This window comes from Myotis nattereri, assembly GCF_964212035.1.
Source record: "Myotis nattereri genome assembly, chromosome: 17".
In the NCBI taxonomy this organism is placed as follows: Eukaryota; Metazoa; Chordata; class Mammalia; order Chiroptera; family Vespertilionidae; genus Myotis; species Myotis nattereri.
In genome coordinates, this window is record NC_138092.1 from 597827 (window position 1) to 614426 (window position 16600).

Sequence of the window (16600 nt, forward strand, 5' to 3'; positions counted from 1 at the left end):
CCGGGGGGCGCGGCGGGGCCCGGGGGAGCGCGGGGCCGCGGGCGGCGGGCGGCGGGCGGAGGAATGCGGGCGCGCCGCGGGTGGGGCCGCCCCGCCCCCAGGTGCTGCCCGGGCAGGCCGGCGCGGGAGCGGGCGGGGCGGGGGCGGGCGCGTGAATCAGGCCGCGCGGCGGGCGGGCCGCGCCAGGGAGTGGCTGCCGGACCGACCGGACCGCGAGGCCGCTGGGCGGCGGTCGGCTCCTGCTGTCCTCGTCCCGGGACCCCGCGCACCTGGCCAGGTAGCCCCCTCCCGGCGGGAGCGGGCGGGGCGGCGCGCGGCACGGAGGCCGCGGCCCGGCGGGGGTGGGGCGGGGTCGGGGCGCGGGGTCCCGGGCGGCCTCCCCGCCGGCACCTGTGCGGGCTGCGCGCCCCGGGCCGGGCGGGGTGAGCGGGGTGGACGCGAGGCCCGCGCACGATGCGGGCCCGGGAGGAGCCGAGTGGGAAGGGCCGGGCCCAGGCCGACCTGCCCCGGGGTCCTGCCCCGCTTCCGCCCCGCGGCCTGGGTAGAGTCGGGGGGTGGGGGGTGGGGGGTGGGAGGGGAGCCAGGCCCGGCGGACTCTTCCGTGGGGCGCCCCGCCCGCCGCCCTGAGCCCGGGCTGGTTCCCACCGGAGCGCAGGGCGGGCGGAAGGCTGGTTCTGGCGCCCAGGCCCCGGCGGGTGGTAAATGGGACTCGCCCAGGCAGCCGCTACCTCCCTGGGGTGCACTGACTTCCTGCGGCGAGCACCCCGAAAACTGCAAATCGACACCACTTTGACTTGCAGTCGGCGAGCCCATCCTCTGGAACCCCCGTCCCAGACACCTCTGGGCTCCTCCTGCCCCCCCTTCCTTCCCGGGGACCCGCCTCCTGGCCCCCTTCCTTCCCGGGGACCCTCCTCCTGCCCCCCTTCCTTCCCGGGGACCCTCCTCCTGCCCCCCTTCCTTCCCCGGGGCCCTTCTCCTGGCCCCCTCCATACCTGGCCCAGGGTCCCCGCCCTCCCTCCCTCCTGCTGCGGGGGGTTGGGGATGTCACGGTCACCTGACGGGAGTCCACCGATCCCGGGGACCCTGGACACTGCCAGGCCGTGTCAGAGGTCAGAGGTCAGCCTGAGCTGATTCTTGCTGAGTCATGGGCCGAGTGGGAAAGAACCCCTCCCTCCCTGAGGGCGGGCGTCGGGAGGCAGGTGTGTGGGGAGCCACGAGGTTGGGGTTCATTTCCGGCTGGGGAATGGCTCCCTTCCGTTCCCAGTTAAGGGGTGTGCGGACCCCAGGAAGGAAACCAGCAAAGGAGCAGGTCCCCCCCCCAGTCCTACCTGATGGAAGGTTCTTGACCCCCATGGGACCCCCAACCCCCCTGCACACGCCTGGGCAGTCTGTGCTGTGTCCCCTCCCAGTGAAGCCAGAGGGGTCAGTCCCTCTCCTAGTGTCACCCCAACAGGGAACATGCCTCCCCACACTGGTCAGATAGTGAGGCCCCCCCCACTGTGGTCAGATAGTGAGGCCCCCCCCACTGTGGTCAGATAGTGAGGCCCCCCCTCTGCGTGGGACGGGACCCTGGCACAGTAGGACCCCTGTGGCCTCCTCAGTCTGGTTCTGGTGCCGTGAGGACAACGGGGCTGTCTGAGGGCCAGCAGCTCTGCCGATGCCTGAAGGACACACAGGCTCCTTCACCTCCCGCCCCAGGGGACGTGGACCGAGGGGCTCCCAGGTCATTGCACACAGAGCCCTGGCCGTCCACCTCACCCGGCTGCGTGTGGGGAGGGCGTGCTGCGGCGACTAGCAGAACCGCTTCCCCGGCCACCACAACGTCCAAGGCTGGAGCTGGGCAGGAGCAGCAGGCGGGGTGGGGGTGGGGGGGGTGGGGGGGGAGGGACTGGGGCGGGAGGACAGGTCTTCACATGGAGGAGCTGAGGAGGGGACCCGCCTGGCCGTGGAGGCGGTGGGGTTGGTGAGGTTGGGGCGAGCAGTGTGGTTGGAGAGGCTCATTCGAGCCCAGGACAGACGGCCTGATGGCCACAGCAAAGGGCTCGGACGCCGTCCGGAAGGAAGCCTGGAACAGGGTGGTGACAGACGGGCTGGGCCAGGACGGAACTCAGCTCATGGGCCGAGGAGGCTGCAGATCTGTGAAGTAGGGCTGTGGGGTGGGGTGTAGCCTAACCCCCTCCTGGCTGGACAAATGGGACAGCTCTGTGCTGAGCTCGCCTGGACCCCGTGTGCTCTCCTGCCAACCCTGGCAGCTGCACACGAGGGCGGAGGGAGGGGCATGGCCTGGGGTGTGGGCCACTCGGCTTGTCTCCTCTGCACAGGACCAGGGACCCACAAAACAGCATTGTCATAAAATCAGGAGAGCAACATGCCCATCAGACTGCATTACGTTTATACCGACAGGCATAGCGCATTAACGTTACGGGGGGAGGGAGCACAAGGAGGGGTGCGGAGCCACGAGGCTATGAAGGGACCCTGAGGGGGTTGGGCGGGGGGTGGTGTTTTGCAGCCAGAGTCCCGCCTGGAGTCTGGGCCCCGGGCTCTCCCTGGTCCTGGTCCTGGTCCTGGGGGAGCAAGGCCCAGGCTGCCGGCTCCTCTGCCGCCCCCCAGCTGGGGTTCCTCCTAGCCCAGTGATGGGAACTTTCTGAGCTCGGTGTGTCAGCATTTTGAAAAACCCTAACTTAGCTCTGGCGCTGTGTCACATATAGAAATTTTTTGATATTTGCAACCATAGTAAAACAAAGACTTACATTTTTGATATTTATTTTACATATTTAAATGCCATTTAACAAAGAAAAATCAACCAAAAAAATGAGTTTGCGTGTCACCTCTGACACGCGTGTCACAGGTTCGCCATCACTGTCCTAGGGTCTGGGGTGCCCGGAAGGCCTCCAGGCCTGGGCGAACGCCAAGCCCAGCCGAGGCCCCTGCCGGCCCTTAGACACTGCATGGGGGGGTGAGGGGGGCAATGGGCCCGGTGCCCCAGCCCTGGTAACGTCTTCCTGCCCCTCCCCCAGGCCCCCGGCCTCAACATGGCCCGTCGCTCCCAGAGCTCCTCCCAGGGCGACAACCCCCTGGCACCAGGGTACCTGCCACCTCACTACAAAGAGTACTACCGCTTGGCAGTGGACGCGCTGGCGGAGGGCGGGCCCGAGGCCTACAGCCACTTCCTGGCAACCGAGGGGGCACCCGCCTTCCTGTGTCCTGAGGAGCTGGACCACGTGAGCCGCCACCTGCGGCCCCCACAGTATGTTGCCCCGGAGCCCCCCGAAGGCAGCCCTCCCAACATGGACATGGACGGCTCCTCGGGCACCTACTGGCCCATGAACTCAGACCAGGCGGTGCCTGAGCTGGACCTGGGCTGGCCCCTGACCTTTGGCTTCCAGGGCACGGAGGTCACCACACTGGTGCAGCCACCACCCCCCGACAGCCCCAGCATCAAGGATGAGGCTCGGAGGATGATCCGCTCTGCCCAGCAGGTGCGCTGGCCTGGGGCAGTGGGCAGGATGGCCTGAGCTGGACCTGAAGCATGCAGAGTGTGAGGGACAGGAGCATGCAGCTCTGGAGGGCGGGGGGCGGGCAGCTGCAGTGAGGGTGCCCTGGCCACCTCTAGGGTCACCCAGGGCTGGCTTGCCCCAGGCCGCAGGCTGCCTCTGCCTCGGTTGCTTGTCCGTGGTGATGGCCGGTGCTCAGGAGCTCAGGGATGCTGAGTCCCCTCCGGGCCTGGACTTACTGTCACACAATGGTCTCCACCCTGCCTGTGACCCAGCTGGGGCTCCTACCCTCACCAGGCAGTTGGTCCACAGCAAAGGGACCTGTTACACCAGGGAGACAGGCAGCAGATCAGATGCTTTGGCCATCCTCTGCCCGCGGCCTAAGGGTCAGGGGAGTCCAGACGTCTGTGGGGCAGGTGGGAATCCGAGGGTTTCACTCACCTGCTCTGCCCAGGAGGGAGCAGCCACCCCCAGCAGATGCAGGCCCTGTGCCTGTCTAGGGCTCCATCACGGGCCACCCACCTGACCAGCAGCCCTACACCCTCTCTGACAGCCCTCCTGACCCCATTCCCCCACGGGACCCCTTGCCCCTGGGATGGCCAGGGGAGGTTTTGCAGTTTGTGGGTGATTCAGAGGCCCCTGGGCTTGGTTCGAGAACGGTGGGGACAGCAGAGGGTTCTGCCCTTGGTCCTTGGCCCGCCCCGCAGGTGGTGGCCGTGGTGATGGACATGTTCACCGACGTGGACCTCCTCAGCGAAGTGCTGGAGGCCGCCGCGCGCCGCGTCCCCGTCTACATTCTCCTGGACGAGATGAACGCGCAGCACTTTCTGGACACGGCGGACAAGTGCCGCGTCAACCTGCACAACGTGGATGTGAGTGACGGGGGAGGGGGGGTAGAGGAAGGCGCGAAAGGCCCTCCGCCGATACCTGACGCCTCTCCTCCCCAGTTCCTGCGGGTGCGCACGGTGGCCGGCCCCACCTACTACTGCCGCACGGGCAAGTCCTTCAAGGGCCACGTGAAGGAGAAGTTCCTCTTGGTGGACTGCGCCGTGGTGATGAGCGGGAGCTACAGGTGCGCAGCCCCGGCCCCTCCCACCGGGCCTCCTCCCGCAGCCGGCAGAGCCCGCCGCCCCTCCTGCAGCTCTGCAGACTTGACACCCCAGGCCCAGGCTGCTGAGCCCCGCCCCTCCCGCTGGCCCCGCCCCCGATTCTGGCCCCGCCCCTGACTCTGGCCCCGCCCACCCGCAGCTTCATGTGGTCCTTCGAGAAGATCCACCGCAGCCTGGCGCACGTGTTCCAGGGGGAGCTGGTCTCCAGTTTCGACGAGGAGTTCCGCATCCTCTTCGCACAGTCTGAGCCGCTGGTGCCCTCGGCCGGGGCGCTGGCCCGCATGGACGCTTACGCCCTGGCGCCATACTCCGGGGCCGGGCCTCTGATGGCCAGTCAGATGCCCGGGGCGCCCACTCCTTTCTCCTTCCCCAAACGAGCGCACCTCCTGTTCCCACCGGCCCGGGAAGAGGGCCTCGGCTTCCCCTCCTTCCTCGACCCTGACCGCCACTTCCTGTCGGCCTTCCGCCGGGAGGAGCCACAGCGGATGCCGGGGGGAGCCCTGGAGCCGCACGCCGGGCTGCGGCTGCAGTCGCGACGGTGGGACACGGAGGCCGGACCCGGGGCCGAGCTCGCAGGCCCGCGGGGCTTCTTCCAGGCCCGACACCTGGAGATGGACTCCTTCAAGCGGCACAGCTACGCGGCCGCCGATGGCGCGGGCGCCGTGGAGAACTTCGCGGCCGCGCGGCAGGTGTCCCGACAGTTCCTCGCCCACGGGGACGACTTCCGCTTCCAGACCAGCCACTTCCACCGCGACCAGCTCTACCAGCAGCATTACCAGTGGGACCCGCAGTTCGGCTCGGGGCGCCCGCAGGGCCTGTTCGAGAAGCTGCGCGCGGGCCGCCCCGGCTTCGCAGACCCCGAGGACTTCGCGCTGGGCGCTGGGCCTCGTTTCCCGGAGCTGGGCCTGGACACCCACCAGCGGCTGGACTATGTGCCGTCCAGTGAGTCGCGCGAGGTCCGTCATGGCTCAGACCCGGCCCTCGGGCCCCGGGGCCTGGAACCCAGTGGGGCGCCGCGCCCCAACCTGGGCCTGCGCTTCCCCTGCCAGGCAGCGGCGAGGCTGGGCCCGGAGGCGGGGCTGGAGGCAGAGCCTGAGCGCAGGGTGGGGCCGGAGGGGCGGGCGGGGCTGCGGCACTGGCGCCTGGCCTCCTACCTGAGCGGCCGCCACGGGGAGGACGCAGGTGAAGAGGGCCTGCCGGGCCCCATGGAGTCCGAGGCCTACGATGACGATGTGCTGGTTTCCGGGGGCCGGGCGCCCGCGGGGGACCTGCTGCCCTCGTCCTTCCGCGGGCCCTCGATCTTCCCGGCCAAGGGCTCCGGCAGCGGGAGCGGCGAGGGCCCGGAGGAGACGGGCCTGGCCACGCAGGACTCGTTCCGCTCTCGCCTGAACCCGCTGATCCAGCGCAGCTCTCGGCTTCGCTCCTCGCTCATCTTCGCGTCGCAGGCGGAGGGCGCAGGCGGGGCCGCCACCGAAAAGGTGCAGCTGCTGCACAAGGAGCAGGCGGTGCACGAGGCGCTGGGCCCCGGGGGCGAGGCCGTCCGCTCCGCCGCCTCCACCAAGGTGGCCGAGCTCCTGGAGAAGTACAAGGGTCCAGCGCGCGACGCCAGCGGCGCCCCGGCCACCGCAGTCACCGCCTCCAGCCACAGCAAAGCGGTCAAGTCCCAGGCATGGCGGGAGGAGGCGGCGGTGTCGGGGAGCACGGCGGCCGAGCGGCGCAGCCTGGAGAGCTGCCTGCTCGACCTCCGTGACTCCTTCACGCAGCGGCTGCACCAGGAGGCCGAGCGGCAGCCCGGCGCCGCCACGCTCACCGCCGCCCAGTTGCTCGACACGCTGGGCCGGAGCGGCCCTGGCCCCGACCGGCTGCCCTCCCGCTTCCTCCTGAACCAGGGCCTCACCTCTTCCCTGCAAGGGCAGGACAGCTCCCCCGTGGACGCGCCCCAATCGGAGCCGAAAGGGAACCCCACCTCAGCCTACCCCGAGCGGAAGGGGAGTCCCACTCCTGGGTTTCCCCCGCGCAGAGGCAGCCCGACCGCAGGATTCGCTGAGCGCCAGGGGAGCCCCACCTCCGCCTACCCTGAGCGCAAGGGCAGCCCAGTGCCCCCCGTGCCCGAGCGCCGGGGCAGCCCAGTGCCCCCCGTGCCCGAGCGCCGGGGCAGCCTCACCCTTCCCTTCTCGGGAGAGGCTCCGAAGGCCGGGCCCGCCGAGGACACGCCCACTGGCCCCATGGAGGCGCTGCGCAAGGGCTCCCTGCGCCTCCGGCAGCTGCTGAGCCCCAAGAGCGAGCGGCGCGCAGAGGATGAGGGCGGCTCTCCGGCGCCGCAGGAGAACGGGCGGCCCGAGAGCCCCCGGCGGCCCTCACTGAGCCGGGGAGACAGCGCGGAGGCTGCCGCCGGGGAGGAGCGGGGTCCGCGGGCGCGCACGGCCTCGGCCACGGCCAACGCCCTGTACAGCAGCAACCTGCGGGACGACACCAAAGCCATCCTGGAGCAGATCAGCGCCCACGGCCAGAAGCACCGCGGGGCCCCCGCCCCCGCCCCGGCCCACAGCAGCCCGGAGCTGGGCCGCCCGCCGGCTGCCAGTGGCCTGGCTCCTGACATGTCCGACAAGGACAAGTGTTCAGCGATCTTCCGCTCGGACAGCCTGGGGGCCCAGGGCCGGCTGAGCCGCACGCTGCCCGCCAGCGCCGAGGAGCGCGACCGGCTGCTGCGCCGCATGGAGAGCATGCGCAGGGAGAAGCGCGTGTACAGCCGCTTCGAGGTTTTCTGCAAGAAGGAGGAGGCCGGCGGCGGCGCGGGGGAGGGCCCGGCCGAGGAGGACGCCCGGGACAGCAAGGTGGGCAAGTTCATGCCCAAGATCCTGAGTACGTTCAAGAGCAAGAAGTGAGTGTCCCGGCCGGGCTCTCCGCATCCCTGCTGCCTGCCCGCAGGGCACTCGGTCCTCGGGCGCAGAAGCTAGGAACCCGGGTGAGCACAGCCAGAGCTCGGCCCCCCTGGGGCTCACCCCGTGCCTGCCCTGGCCTCTCCGTTTCGGGGCTGCAGCCCTCGCTGCCCCCCTGCCTTATTCCCCCAACTCCCATCTCTGCTCAGCACCTCCATCTCCAGGCCCCGCCTCCCCCGCCTTAGGCATCTCCCTCCACCATCTCTGGGCTTCAGGTCCCCTCTGGGCCTTCATGCACCTCAGGGACCCATCCCTTTGTGCCTTATCCCCAGTTCTCTGGGGACCTCACGTCTCAGGGCTTCTGTGTCTCAGGGTTCCCCTCTGCCCACCCTCCTGGCTACGCCGCATCTTCACTCCGCTGCCTCTGCCGTCTCCTGGCTGCCTCGTGTCCTCTCTCTGGGCCTCCCACCTCCTCAGGACCTCCCATCTCCATCTCCATCTGTGGTCACTGGAGGCTCACTTCCTGCCGGTCCATCTGCCTTCTGCCGGCTTGCTTGGGGGCCCATCCTCTCCCTGCAGGGAGGCAGAGCAGCGGGGGTGGAGGAGCAAAGGGATCCTGGAAGGGCTGCCCTGCCCCCAGACCTGAGCAGACCTGGCCACTCCTCCAGCAAGGTCCTGGGCCAGGATGACAGCACCAAGCCTCAGTGATGGATGGTGTGAGGCCCCAGCCTGGCGAAGGGTCCCCATGTGCCCTGACGGCCACAGCCAGCCAGAAAGGGGCTGGGTGCGGAGCGCCTGACCTGTCCAGGTGAGGGCAGAGGACGGCCTCGCGGTGCCTGAGCCCCAGCCCATTGGTCCCCTGCATCCTCTCCTCTTGGTCACAACGTGCCAAGTCTGCCCTCCACGCTGCTTGCCGTTCCTGTACCCTCACCAGCAGTGACTGGGTCTAAAATGACACCTTTTGGCACCAAGTGCTTGCAAAGTCTCCCGCCACAGGTGCTGCACTTGTGAAGTGAGTGCTTCTGATATTTCTTCTCAAATAGCTTTTGGTTTTTTAAGTGTAAGAGTCCCAATCGCCCAGATGGAAAAGGGTTTAAGAAACGGCACTGCACGAAGGCAACTGCCCAGGGAGGGGTGATGGCGAGGACTTGTCCTTGGGTGGCAAAGGTCACGTGGAGCTGGATGAGCTGGAGTTTGCCGACAAACGTTTCCGTGTGGCCTGGTGCTTAGGGAGGGCCTACGGGGGACCCTTCTGGCCACCAGAGGCCAGTGGCTGGGGCCCTCAAAGCCTTCTGTCTGCACCCCCATGTCTTGCTGAGTGGCACAGCTCCTCACTGTGATTCTTAACATTTTGATGGTAATAAAACACCAGCACAGAATTTTCTAGCATGTTCCTAAATGTATACAACCACCTCACTACATAGTGCACCCTTAGCCTATGCTCCCCGCAGGCAGGCCCCTCAGGTGCCCTGAGCCTTGAGGGAGAGGCTGGGTGCTGGGGAGACGGGGGTCTGAGAGGGGATGGGCTCCAGGAAAGGGGTGCGGGGACTCGGGTCCCCTGAGGAGGAAGGACTGGCCGCAGGCTGGGGACAGACAGGACTTTATTGGAGAAGGTCATGGGGCTGGAGGGGGCGCTTCTGGACAAACCTCCTGGGACTCCCATGGGGCCAGCAAAGGGGGGGGGCGGGACTTGGGGGGCAAATCCGCGGACAGTAGGCGGGGACTAGGGAGGGGCGCGGGGTGGGGGCGCCGGCGGGGAGCGAGGCTCACACGCCGTGGCCGTGTGGCCGTGGCCGGGGAGCAGGGGCAGGCGGCCCAGCGCCGAGTGGCTGACGGTGCCGTAGGCCTGGGAGTAGCCCCCGAGCGCAGCCCGCGCGGCCCCCTGGACCCCCTGCGAGGCCGAGGCGCTGAACATCCTGCGGCCCGGCCGGGCCTCCCCGGGACGCCCCAGAGGGACCTGCGCGAAATCGGGGGTCCTGGTGAGAGGGAGGGGAGGGGCGAGAAGAGGGGGACACGGAGGGAGGAGGGCTGAGGGGGCGGGCTCACCCGTCGCGCAACGGCCGCGGGGCCAGGGTCCCGGTTGTTCCGAATCAGAGCCTGGACGGCCACCTGCGCGGCGGCCTGCGAGGCCAGCGAGGGCGCTGCCTGGGCGCGGGGCTTCGCCTGGGAGGCACGCGTCAGGGGGTCACCGCCGGCCGGCGCTGTGCGCCCCAGGAAGGCACCGCGGAGGGCCCTCCCGTGCCCACCCTAGACCACCTACCCACGAGGGGGGCTCCGCCGTCGCCCCGGGAGGCCTTTCCCCGCTCCCCCGGCCTCTCGGGGGCGGAGGCTGGAGTGAGGGCGCCGGCTGGAGAGGGGGTTCCGGCTGGAGCGGGGGCGCCGGCAGGAGTGGAGGCGCCGAGTTCTGCCTGGGGACGCTCTTGGCTCCGCCGGGGGCGTCTGTGGGTCGGATGTCAGCCCGGGGTGAGGAGTCTGGGCGCGGACAGGGGGGGTCCCACACCTGGGGTCCGCCGCTCACATCACGCACCGTGCGCGGGGCTGCTCTTCGGCCTGTGCCCGCGGTCCTGCACGGGCGGCGGGGGCGCGGCTCTGAGTTGGAGCGCGCGCGCCTGGGGCCGGGAGGCGCTGAGCTCCGCCCCCGGGGCCTGCACCTGGGCGTCCCCCTGGCCCTTCTCTCTCGGGGGGCGGCTGCCGCCCCTGCGCTCCAGGATCATCTGCGGGAGGGAGGCGCTCAGAGGGGCGCGGGCGGCGCCAGGCTGGCCCGGGCGGTGCGGGCGGGTGGGTGGGGGCCGCGCCCGGAGCACCTGGTAGAGGCGGCTGCGGTACTCGGGGGCCGTGAGCTGGACTCCTTCGTGCACCGGGAGCCGCACCTCCGCCTCCAGCGCCCACTCGCGGGCCGGGCAGTGGAACCTGCGGGAGCCCACGAGGCGGGTACGGGAGGGGGCGAGGCCCGGGCTGCGGCCCATGAGCCTCCCCGACAGCCTGGGGGGCAGCGGGACTGGCGGGCGGCAGGCCCCCCCTACCTCTGCACGTAGGGGTGCTGCAGGGCCTGGGCCGCGCTCAGCCGCTTGTTAGGGGCGAACACCAGGAGTCGCTGCAGGAGGTCCAGGGCCTCGGGGGGCGTGTCCGGGGGCAGGAGGGTGTCCAGCGCCTGCCTGGGCCTGCGGGGCCACGAGTCCCGTCCTGTCCGGTCCGGGACCCCCACAGCCGCACCTGCGGCCCAGGCTCCACCCTTTGCCGAACCCCACTTGACTGTCTCTGGACCCCCTCGACCCATTCAGGACGCAGGCAGCCTGGGGTGGTCACCAGGTCCGGGCCTTACTTCCGGTCCCCTCCTGTCCACCCCTGGAGCCCTCTTTAGCGTGACCAGCGGGGCCGGGCTGGGGTCTGGCCGGCTCAGCAGGGACACGGGAAGCTGCAGGAGTCCAGGCCCAGCCCTGACTCACCCGGCCGCCAGGTGCTGCAGGATTGAGGCTCCGTAGCCTGAGCCGAGAGCCGGCAGGTCTGGGGGGGACGAGGGGCAGAAGGTGTGAGGTAAGGAGGGCGGGGGTCTGGGTCCAGCCATCCCTCTGGCCCCTCGAGTGACCGCTCTCTGGGTTTGGGCTGCCTGGCAGCTCCCACCTGGAATATCGGGATGTGCAAACCTTCCCCAGGCGGCCACGCGCACACGCCTCCCTCTCCACGCAGGAGAGTGAAGACTTGGGGAGAGAATGGGGCCCCCCCACCCGGTCCTGCCTCTCTCTGGCCCCCCTCCCTCCGCGAAGAGGAAGGACCCCGCCCACCCAGCCACGCCCACCACTGCCTCCTTCCAGCTCCTCCCCCAGCCTCCCCAGCCCAGCAGTGTGGGCCCTGCCCTGCCCGGCACCACTCAGAGGGCTGGCCCTCTCGCCCTGCCGGCTGGACCCTCTGAACCCTGTGGCCAGGCCCTGCCTGCCTTGCAGGCTGCACAGCTGCTCGCTGACACCCCCATCCGCTCCCCCCTTTTCCCGTCTTCCCGAGGTTTCCGGACCCCTGGCATCCTGCCCCCCAGTCCTGGCCTGTCGGCCGCCTCCCCGGGGCCTCGTGCCCTCGCCCAGTGGCCCTGCACGCACCCTCCTGGGCCGGCGGCGGGATGGTCTGCAGGATCAGCTCCAGCTGGTGGAGGGTGGACGTGCCGGGGAACAGCGGCTTCCCCCGGAGCATCTCTCCCAGGATGCAGCCCAGGCTCCACATGTCCACCCCCGGCGTGTACCTGGGCAGAGGGGCGCGGGCGAGGCCATTCAAGGGGGCGGGGCCCGGTGCTGGGAAGGGGCGGGTGAGGACACCAGCTGGGGGGGGGCGGCTGCTGGGGAGGTGGCGACGGGAAGGATGGGCGTTACCAGCTGGAGGACAGCAGCACCTCCGGAGCCCGGTACCAGCGCGTGGCCACGTACTCCGTCAGGGCCTGGCCCTCGGGGCCCTCGGGGAGGCCGCCCAGGGAGCGGGCGAGGCCAAAGTCGCAGACCTTCACCAGGCAGTTGGCGTCCAGGAGGACGTTGGAGGGCTGGGGGAGGAGGCGGCTCAGGGCAGTGGGCCCGGCGCGGTGGAGGGGGGGGGCGCGGGGGTGGGGGACGGAGGGGGGTCCAGTAGGCCCGGCGCGGTGGGCGGGGGCAGGGGGCGGCGGGGGGGGGGTGACAGGGGTGCAGTGGGCCAGGCGAGGTGGATGGGGGGCTGGGGGGCGGGGACGGGGGAGCGGGGGTGGGGGACGGAGGGGGGTCCAGTAGGCCCGGCGCGGTGGGCGGGGGCGGTGGACAGGGGTGCAGTGGGCCAGGCGAGGTGGCACCTTCTGGTCTCGGTGGATGACGCGGCCCGAGTGGATGAACTTGGCGGCCCGCAGCAGCTGGTAGAAGATGTAGCGCTTGTGCACGTCCTTCAGCAGCGTGCCCTTGCAGATGACGGCGTTCAGGTCCGTGTCTGGGGGGCACCGAGGCAGCAGTGGGGTCTGGGTTAGCCCAAGGGTCCTGGGGAGAGCAGCTCGGTCTGTCCCTCTTGGAACCGCTCAGGGCACCTGCTGGCCGCTGCCCGCCGAGCCCAGGTCCCTCGGCCGCCCTCAGGGCCACGCCCTGGGCGGGTACACCTCCCAGTGGGACTGCAGGCAGCGTGGGCCTGCTCATGGTTGGGACAGCAGGAAGTTTGTGGAATTGTTTTATTTATTTTGTGCCTTTGTTTTATTTTGATTTTCTGGTTAAACCTCACATGAGGGAATTGCCCATTGGCTTTAGAGAGAGTGGAAGGGGAGGGGGAGGCACAGCTCAGTCAGGGCCGGGGTGGAGCCTGCAACAGACCCTTCAGTCCACAGGCCAACCCTCTTTCCATGGAGTCCAACCAGCTCGGGCTGTGCCTTTGTTTTATAAAATGAGTAGAACAAGGAAAAGGAGCTGCGAACAGTGGACACAGCAGGGGCCTCTGGGGGTACTGCCATCAGCCAAGCTGTTTGTCCTTGGGCACAGGGCACTGCCCAAGGGGCGGGTGCCAGCCACGCAGGGACCTGAGGAGTCGAGGGACATTCCGAGGGAGCCAGACCACTGGAGGGGGGTCTCAGGCGAGGGCGGAGGAGGCCTGACTCACCCATAAACTCAAACACCAGGTATATGTCCCTGTCATTCTCTGCCCGGATCACATCCAAGAGCCTAATGATGTTTGGATGGTCCCCAAATTCCTGGGGAGAGAGCCAGCAGCTGGGTTCCGGGGCGGCGGCCTGGCTCCCCGCTTTTGGGGGGACGGCGCCCGGGGAAGGGGCTGATGCCGTGGCCACGCACCTGGAGCAGCATGACTTCCCGGAACGTTCTCTGGAACGAGGCAGAAACACACGTGTTCGAGGCAGCAGGGCCCACAGGCGTTGGGCTCGCCACCCACACCCACTGACCCTGGGACCGCTCCTCAGAGCAGGCCCAAGGCAGGGGGCCGGCTCTGCCCTCGCCCTTTCCACGCTGTTACCTGGGCATCTGTCTTATCCCTAAAGGCATCAAAGATTTTCTTGATGGCCACGACCTCGCCAGTCCTCCGATCCACCGCCTTCCACACAATTCCATAGGCCTGGGGAGGAGGGCGGTCAGCCCCCTGTCCCCACCCAACCCCCCTCCTTCCTGGTCTGGCTGCTGGGAGGGGTAGGAGTGCAATGAGGGCCACTGCAGGCTGCTCAGGACCCCAGCATCCTTGGGGGGGGGGGCGTGACAGGCACCAAGGGGAGATGGAGGCCAGGGAGGGTTGGGGTCTGGGGCAGGACCCTTCTCCAGGCACCCTAACCTCTGTCTCACATGCTCCAGCCAGCCTGTCAGCAAATCCTACTGGCCATTCCTTCAGAATTCATCAGAATCCAACCATTGCTGCCTTGTCTGTTGCCCCCCCGCCCCCCCCCCAGCCTGAGGCTCCCGCAAGTCTGGCCTGGCTAGTGGAGGCGAACATCTTCACTCATCTCCCTTGCCCGCCCCCCACCCCCCAACAGCGGCAGGTGAGCCTGGTAACCTGGCACCAACGGCTGCCACCACGCCCGGTGTCACTAAAAGTAGAACCCAAGTCCCTAGAGCTCCCGCGACCCGCCCCGCCGGTCCCCCGTCACTTATCCAGTCTCAACAACTCTGGTTCCCCCAAGTCAAGCCTTGGCCCTTGCTGTGTGCACTGCCCCCCATGAACACACGCGCTCACACAGCTTCACATACACACGCCTGCACAATCCCACGTGCTCACTCACGACCGCAAACACGCGTGGGCTCACACACGCTCTGGTTCCCGATGCACGTCCTCCGCGTTTATCCTCTCAGCGCCCGCCCCCCTCAGAGCCCGGGACAGGGGGGTCCAGCTCCCAGGGAGCAGTGTGGGCGCCGGGAGCCGGAGCTGGGGAGCAGGAGGACGGGGACGGCGGGCAGGCGCTGCTCCGGGACCCGGAGCCGTGCCCCTGGGAGGCGGCGATGCCGGAGGCCTGTGACCGGAAACCGAGGCCACACCTCCGGCAGGTGGCGGAGGCCCGATGCCAGCCTCGGTCCCCACGGAGCCGGGGAGACAGACCCTGCCTGGCCTGGCGGGCGCGGCCGGCTCACCCCCTTCCCGAGCCGCCGCTTCAGCAGGTATCGCTGGGCTACGTGCGCGTCCACCTCGGCCGGGGACATGCCGGCGGCGCGCCCGGGCTGCACAAACCGGCGGCGCTGGAGCTGTTGAACCCCGTTGCCTTGGGAACCGGCGGCGCCTGCGCGGGGCCTGGGGGCGGGGCCTGCAGCAAAGCCCCGCCCCCTCACCACGGCCCCGAACCCGGCCCCGCGAAGAGGTGCCCCAAGGAGCCTGCGCAGCCTCCGCCACCCCCCCCCCCCCCATCTCGGATCCGGGCTGACGGTGAGGTCACTCGCAGGCGGGGACGGGCCACGCCGCCCCAGCGCTGCCAGGTGACGGTCTCTGATCCCCCAGATTGAAACAGAAGTAAGTGACAAACACCCCCTCTCGCCCCAAAAAGACGCCGAGTTTTACACAACACACTTACACGTGAGCCACGTGCCAGAGAAGGGGCGTGGTTAAGTATAAACCGTTTTGAACTGAAGACAGTGAAGACCCCAGGAGGCGCGGGTGCGGCCCACGCCAGGCCGAGCGGACAGTATGGTTCTCGATGCTTATTGAGGACGTCAGTTCCCACCGTCAGAGGCCGGCAAACAAGGCGGAAGCTAAGCCCAGCACAGGCAGAAATGACGAAACAATGAAGACGAGAGTAGGACGCCCTGGAACGGGGACTACAAGCGGGAGAGAAAGCCGGCGAAAGCTGTCCTTCGAATAAACGTAATGAAATGCAGCTGGACTGGTGACAACTACGCGAAAGGCCCATCCCTACCAAACCCTTCCAACAGGGAAAAGATAGCGAGCCTCTGCCCTCAACAGCCTCCCCCCACATGCGATCGCCCAGTGAAATGGCAGGTTTAGGCGGATCCCTAAATATGAAGGCGAATGGGAAAGCTAGTGCCACCGGGCAGAGGGCAGAGGGCAGAGGAGGACGCTCGCTGACCAAGCGGAGGGAGGACTGCCGACTGCCTGTCTGGACAGACTGAAGGGCGTGAGAGCGGGTCATGGGGACTCCCAGGCCAGGAGTGGGGCTGTGACCAGAGCGCACCCCGGCCGCTCCTTTCCCTGCCTCCCCCCTGCACCCCGAGCCCGAGGAGGGCTTGACCCTGAGAATGTGGCCAATAAGCAGAATTATTCCAACATCAGTGAATTTCAGCAAAAAATACAAAACAAAAAACAACCTGCAGCGTGAATTCATTACACTTAATTATTAAATCAATGATCATACCAATTTTTTAGTGGAAACTGGTATTTGACTCACCCATTAGTTGTTTTTAAATCTGCTATTATGTGTTTTATCTAAGGGCCTTTATTTTATTTATTTTATTTTTTGTTAATCCTCACCCAAGGATATTTTTCCATTGATCTTTTAGAGAGAGTGGAAGAGGGAGGGAAAGACAGAGGGAAACATTGATGTGAGAGAAACACATCTATTGGTTGCCTCCTGCACGCACCCCGACCAGGGCCCTGGGCCAGGGAGGAGCCCGCAACCCAGGCATGTGCCCTTGACGGGAATGGAACCCGGGACCCTTCAGTCCACAGGCTGGTGCTCTATCCACTGAGCCACACTGGTGAGGGCAACCATTGGCTCTTTTGAGTGAGGCATTATCAACATGGGGTATTTATTATGCATCAGATAAACAGTGGGTCGTGTATTTAATGTTCGTCTTAACCTTGGGCCGAAATGGGGAGGCCTCAACCCAGAGACCAGAGTCAGGGGTGTGGGCGGTGGCACACAAAGCCCTTTGCTGAAACAATCAGATGGGAACCTTCAGCTTCAACCTCCACCAGCCTCCTTGTAACTTAGGAGACCAGACGCTCACGGCCCCCACCCACCGCCCACACTGCAGACCAGACCAGCCCCAGCGCCCGCCCCACCCTCCGGGTGACACAGTCCTGAGTGTGGGCCCACCCCTCCCCTGCTCCTCAGGGTCAAAGTCTGAGCGGATGTCACCGCTGTTTCCCTCTGAGTCACAGTCGGAGCCACTGCCCTTCTTGTCTGGGGCACAGCCTCCCCCACCCGCCGGGTGGCCCTGGTGTGCTCCCTCCGCCCAAAGCT

The 16600-nt window shown here is 67.9% G+C and overlaps 2 protein-coding genes across 8 annotated transcripts; one reads left to right on the forward strand and one right to left on the reverse strand.

The window, feature by feature from the left end:
• Nucleotides 1-3017: 3017 nt before the first annotated feature.
• FAM83H (family with sequence similarity 83 member H) lies at nucleotides 3018-8858 on the forward strand. The gene is made up of 4 exons (XM_081110872.1): nucleotides 3018-3479; nucleotides 4202-4366; nucleotides 4442-4566; nucleotides 4743-8858. Exons 1-4 carry the CDS (start codon nucleotides 3033-3035, stop codon nucleotides 7486-7488), a joined length of 3483 nt encoding a protein of 1160 aa, XP_080966998.1. The 5' UTR covers nucleotides 3018-3032; the 3' UTR covers nucleotides 7489-8858.
• A 159-nt stretch (nucleotides 8859-9017) lies between these two features.
• On the reverse strand, nucleotides 9018-14662 carry MAPK15 (mitogen-activated protein kinase 15). 7 transcript variants are annotated; one of them, XM_081110975.1, is made up of 14 exons: nucleotides 14538-14662; nucleotides 13438-13536; nucleotides 13260-13289; nucleotides 13069-13159; nucleotides 12284-12414; nucleotides 11841-12004; nucleotides 11574-11713; nucleotides 10929-10986; nucleotides 10506-10643; nucleotides 10287-10392; nucleotides 10010-10196; nucleotides 9743-9921; nucleotides 9529-9645; nucleotides 9018-9439 (listed from the first exon to the last, which is right to left on the reverse strand). In XM_081110975.1, the coding sequence occupies exons 1-14, from the start codon at nucleotides 14604-14606 to the stop codon at nucleotides 9206-9208; spliced, it is 1743 nt and encodes a 580-aa protein (XP_080967101.1). In that variant the 5' UTR covers nucleotides 14607-14662; the 3' UTR covers nucleotides 9018-9205. The 7 variants fall into 7 exon arrangements, with proteins under 7 accessions (XP_080967101.1, XP_080967099.1, XP_080967100.1 ...); XM_081110973.1 differs by having other exon boundaries at nucleotides 10010-10392; XM_081110974.1 differs by lacking the exon at nucleotides 14538-14662 and adding an exon at nucleotides 14216-14427 and having other exon boundaries at nucleotides 13069-13289.
• Between the last annotated feature and the right edge of the window lie 1938 nt (nucleotides 14663-16600).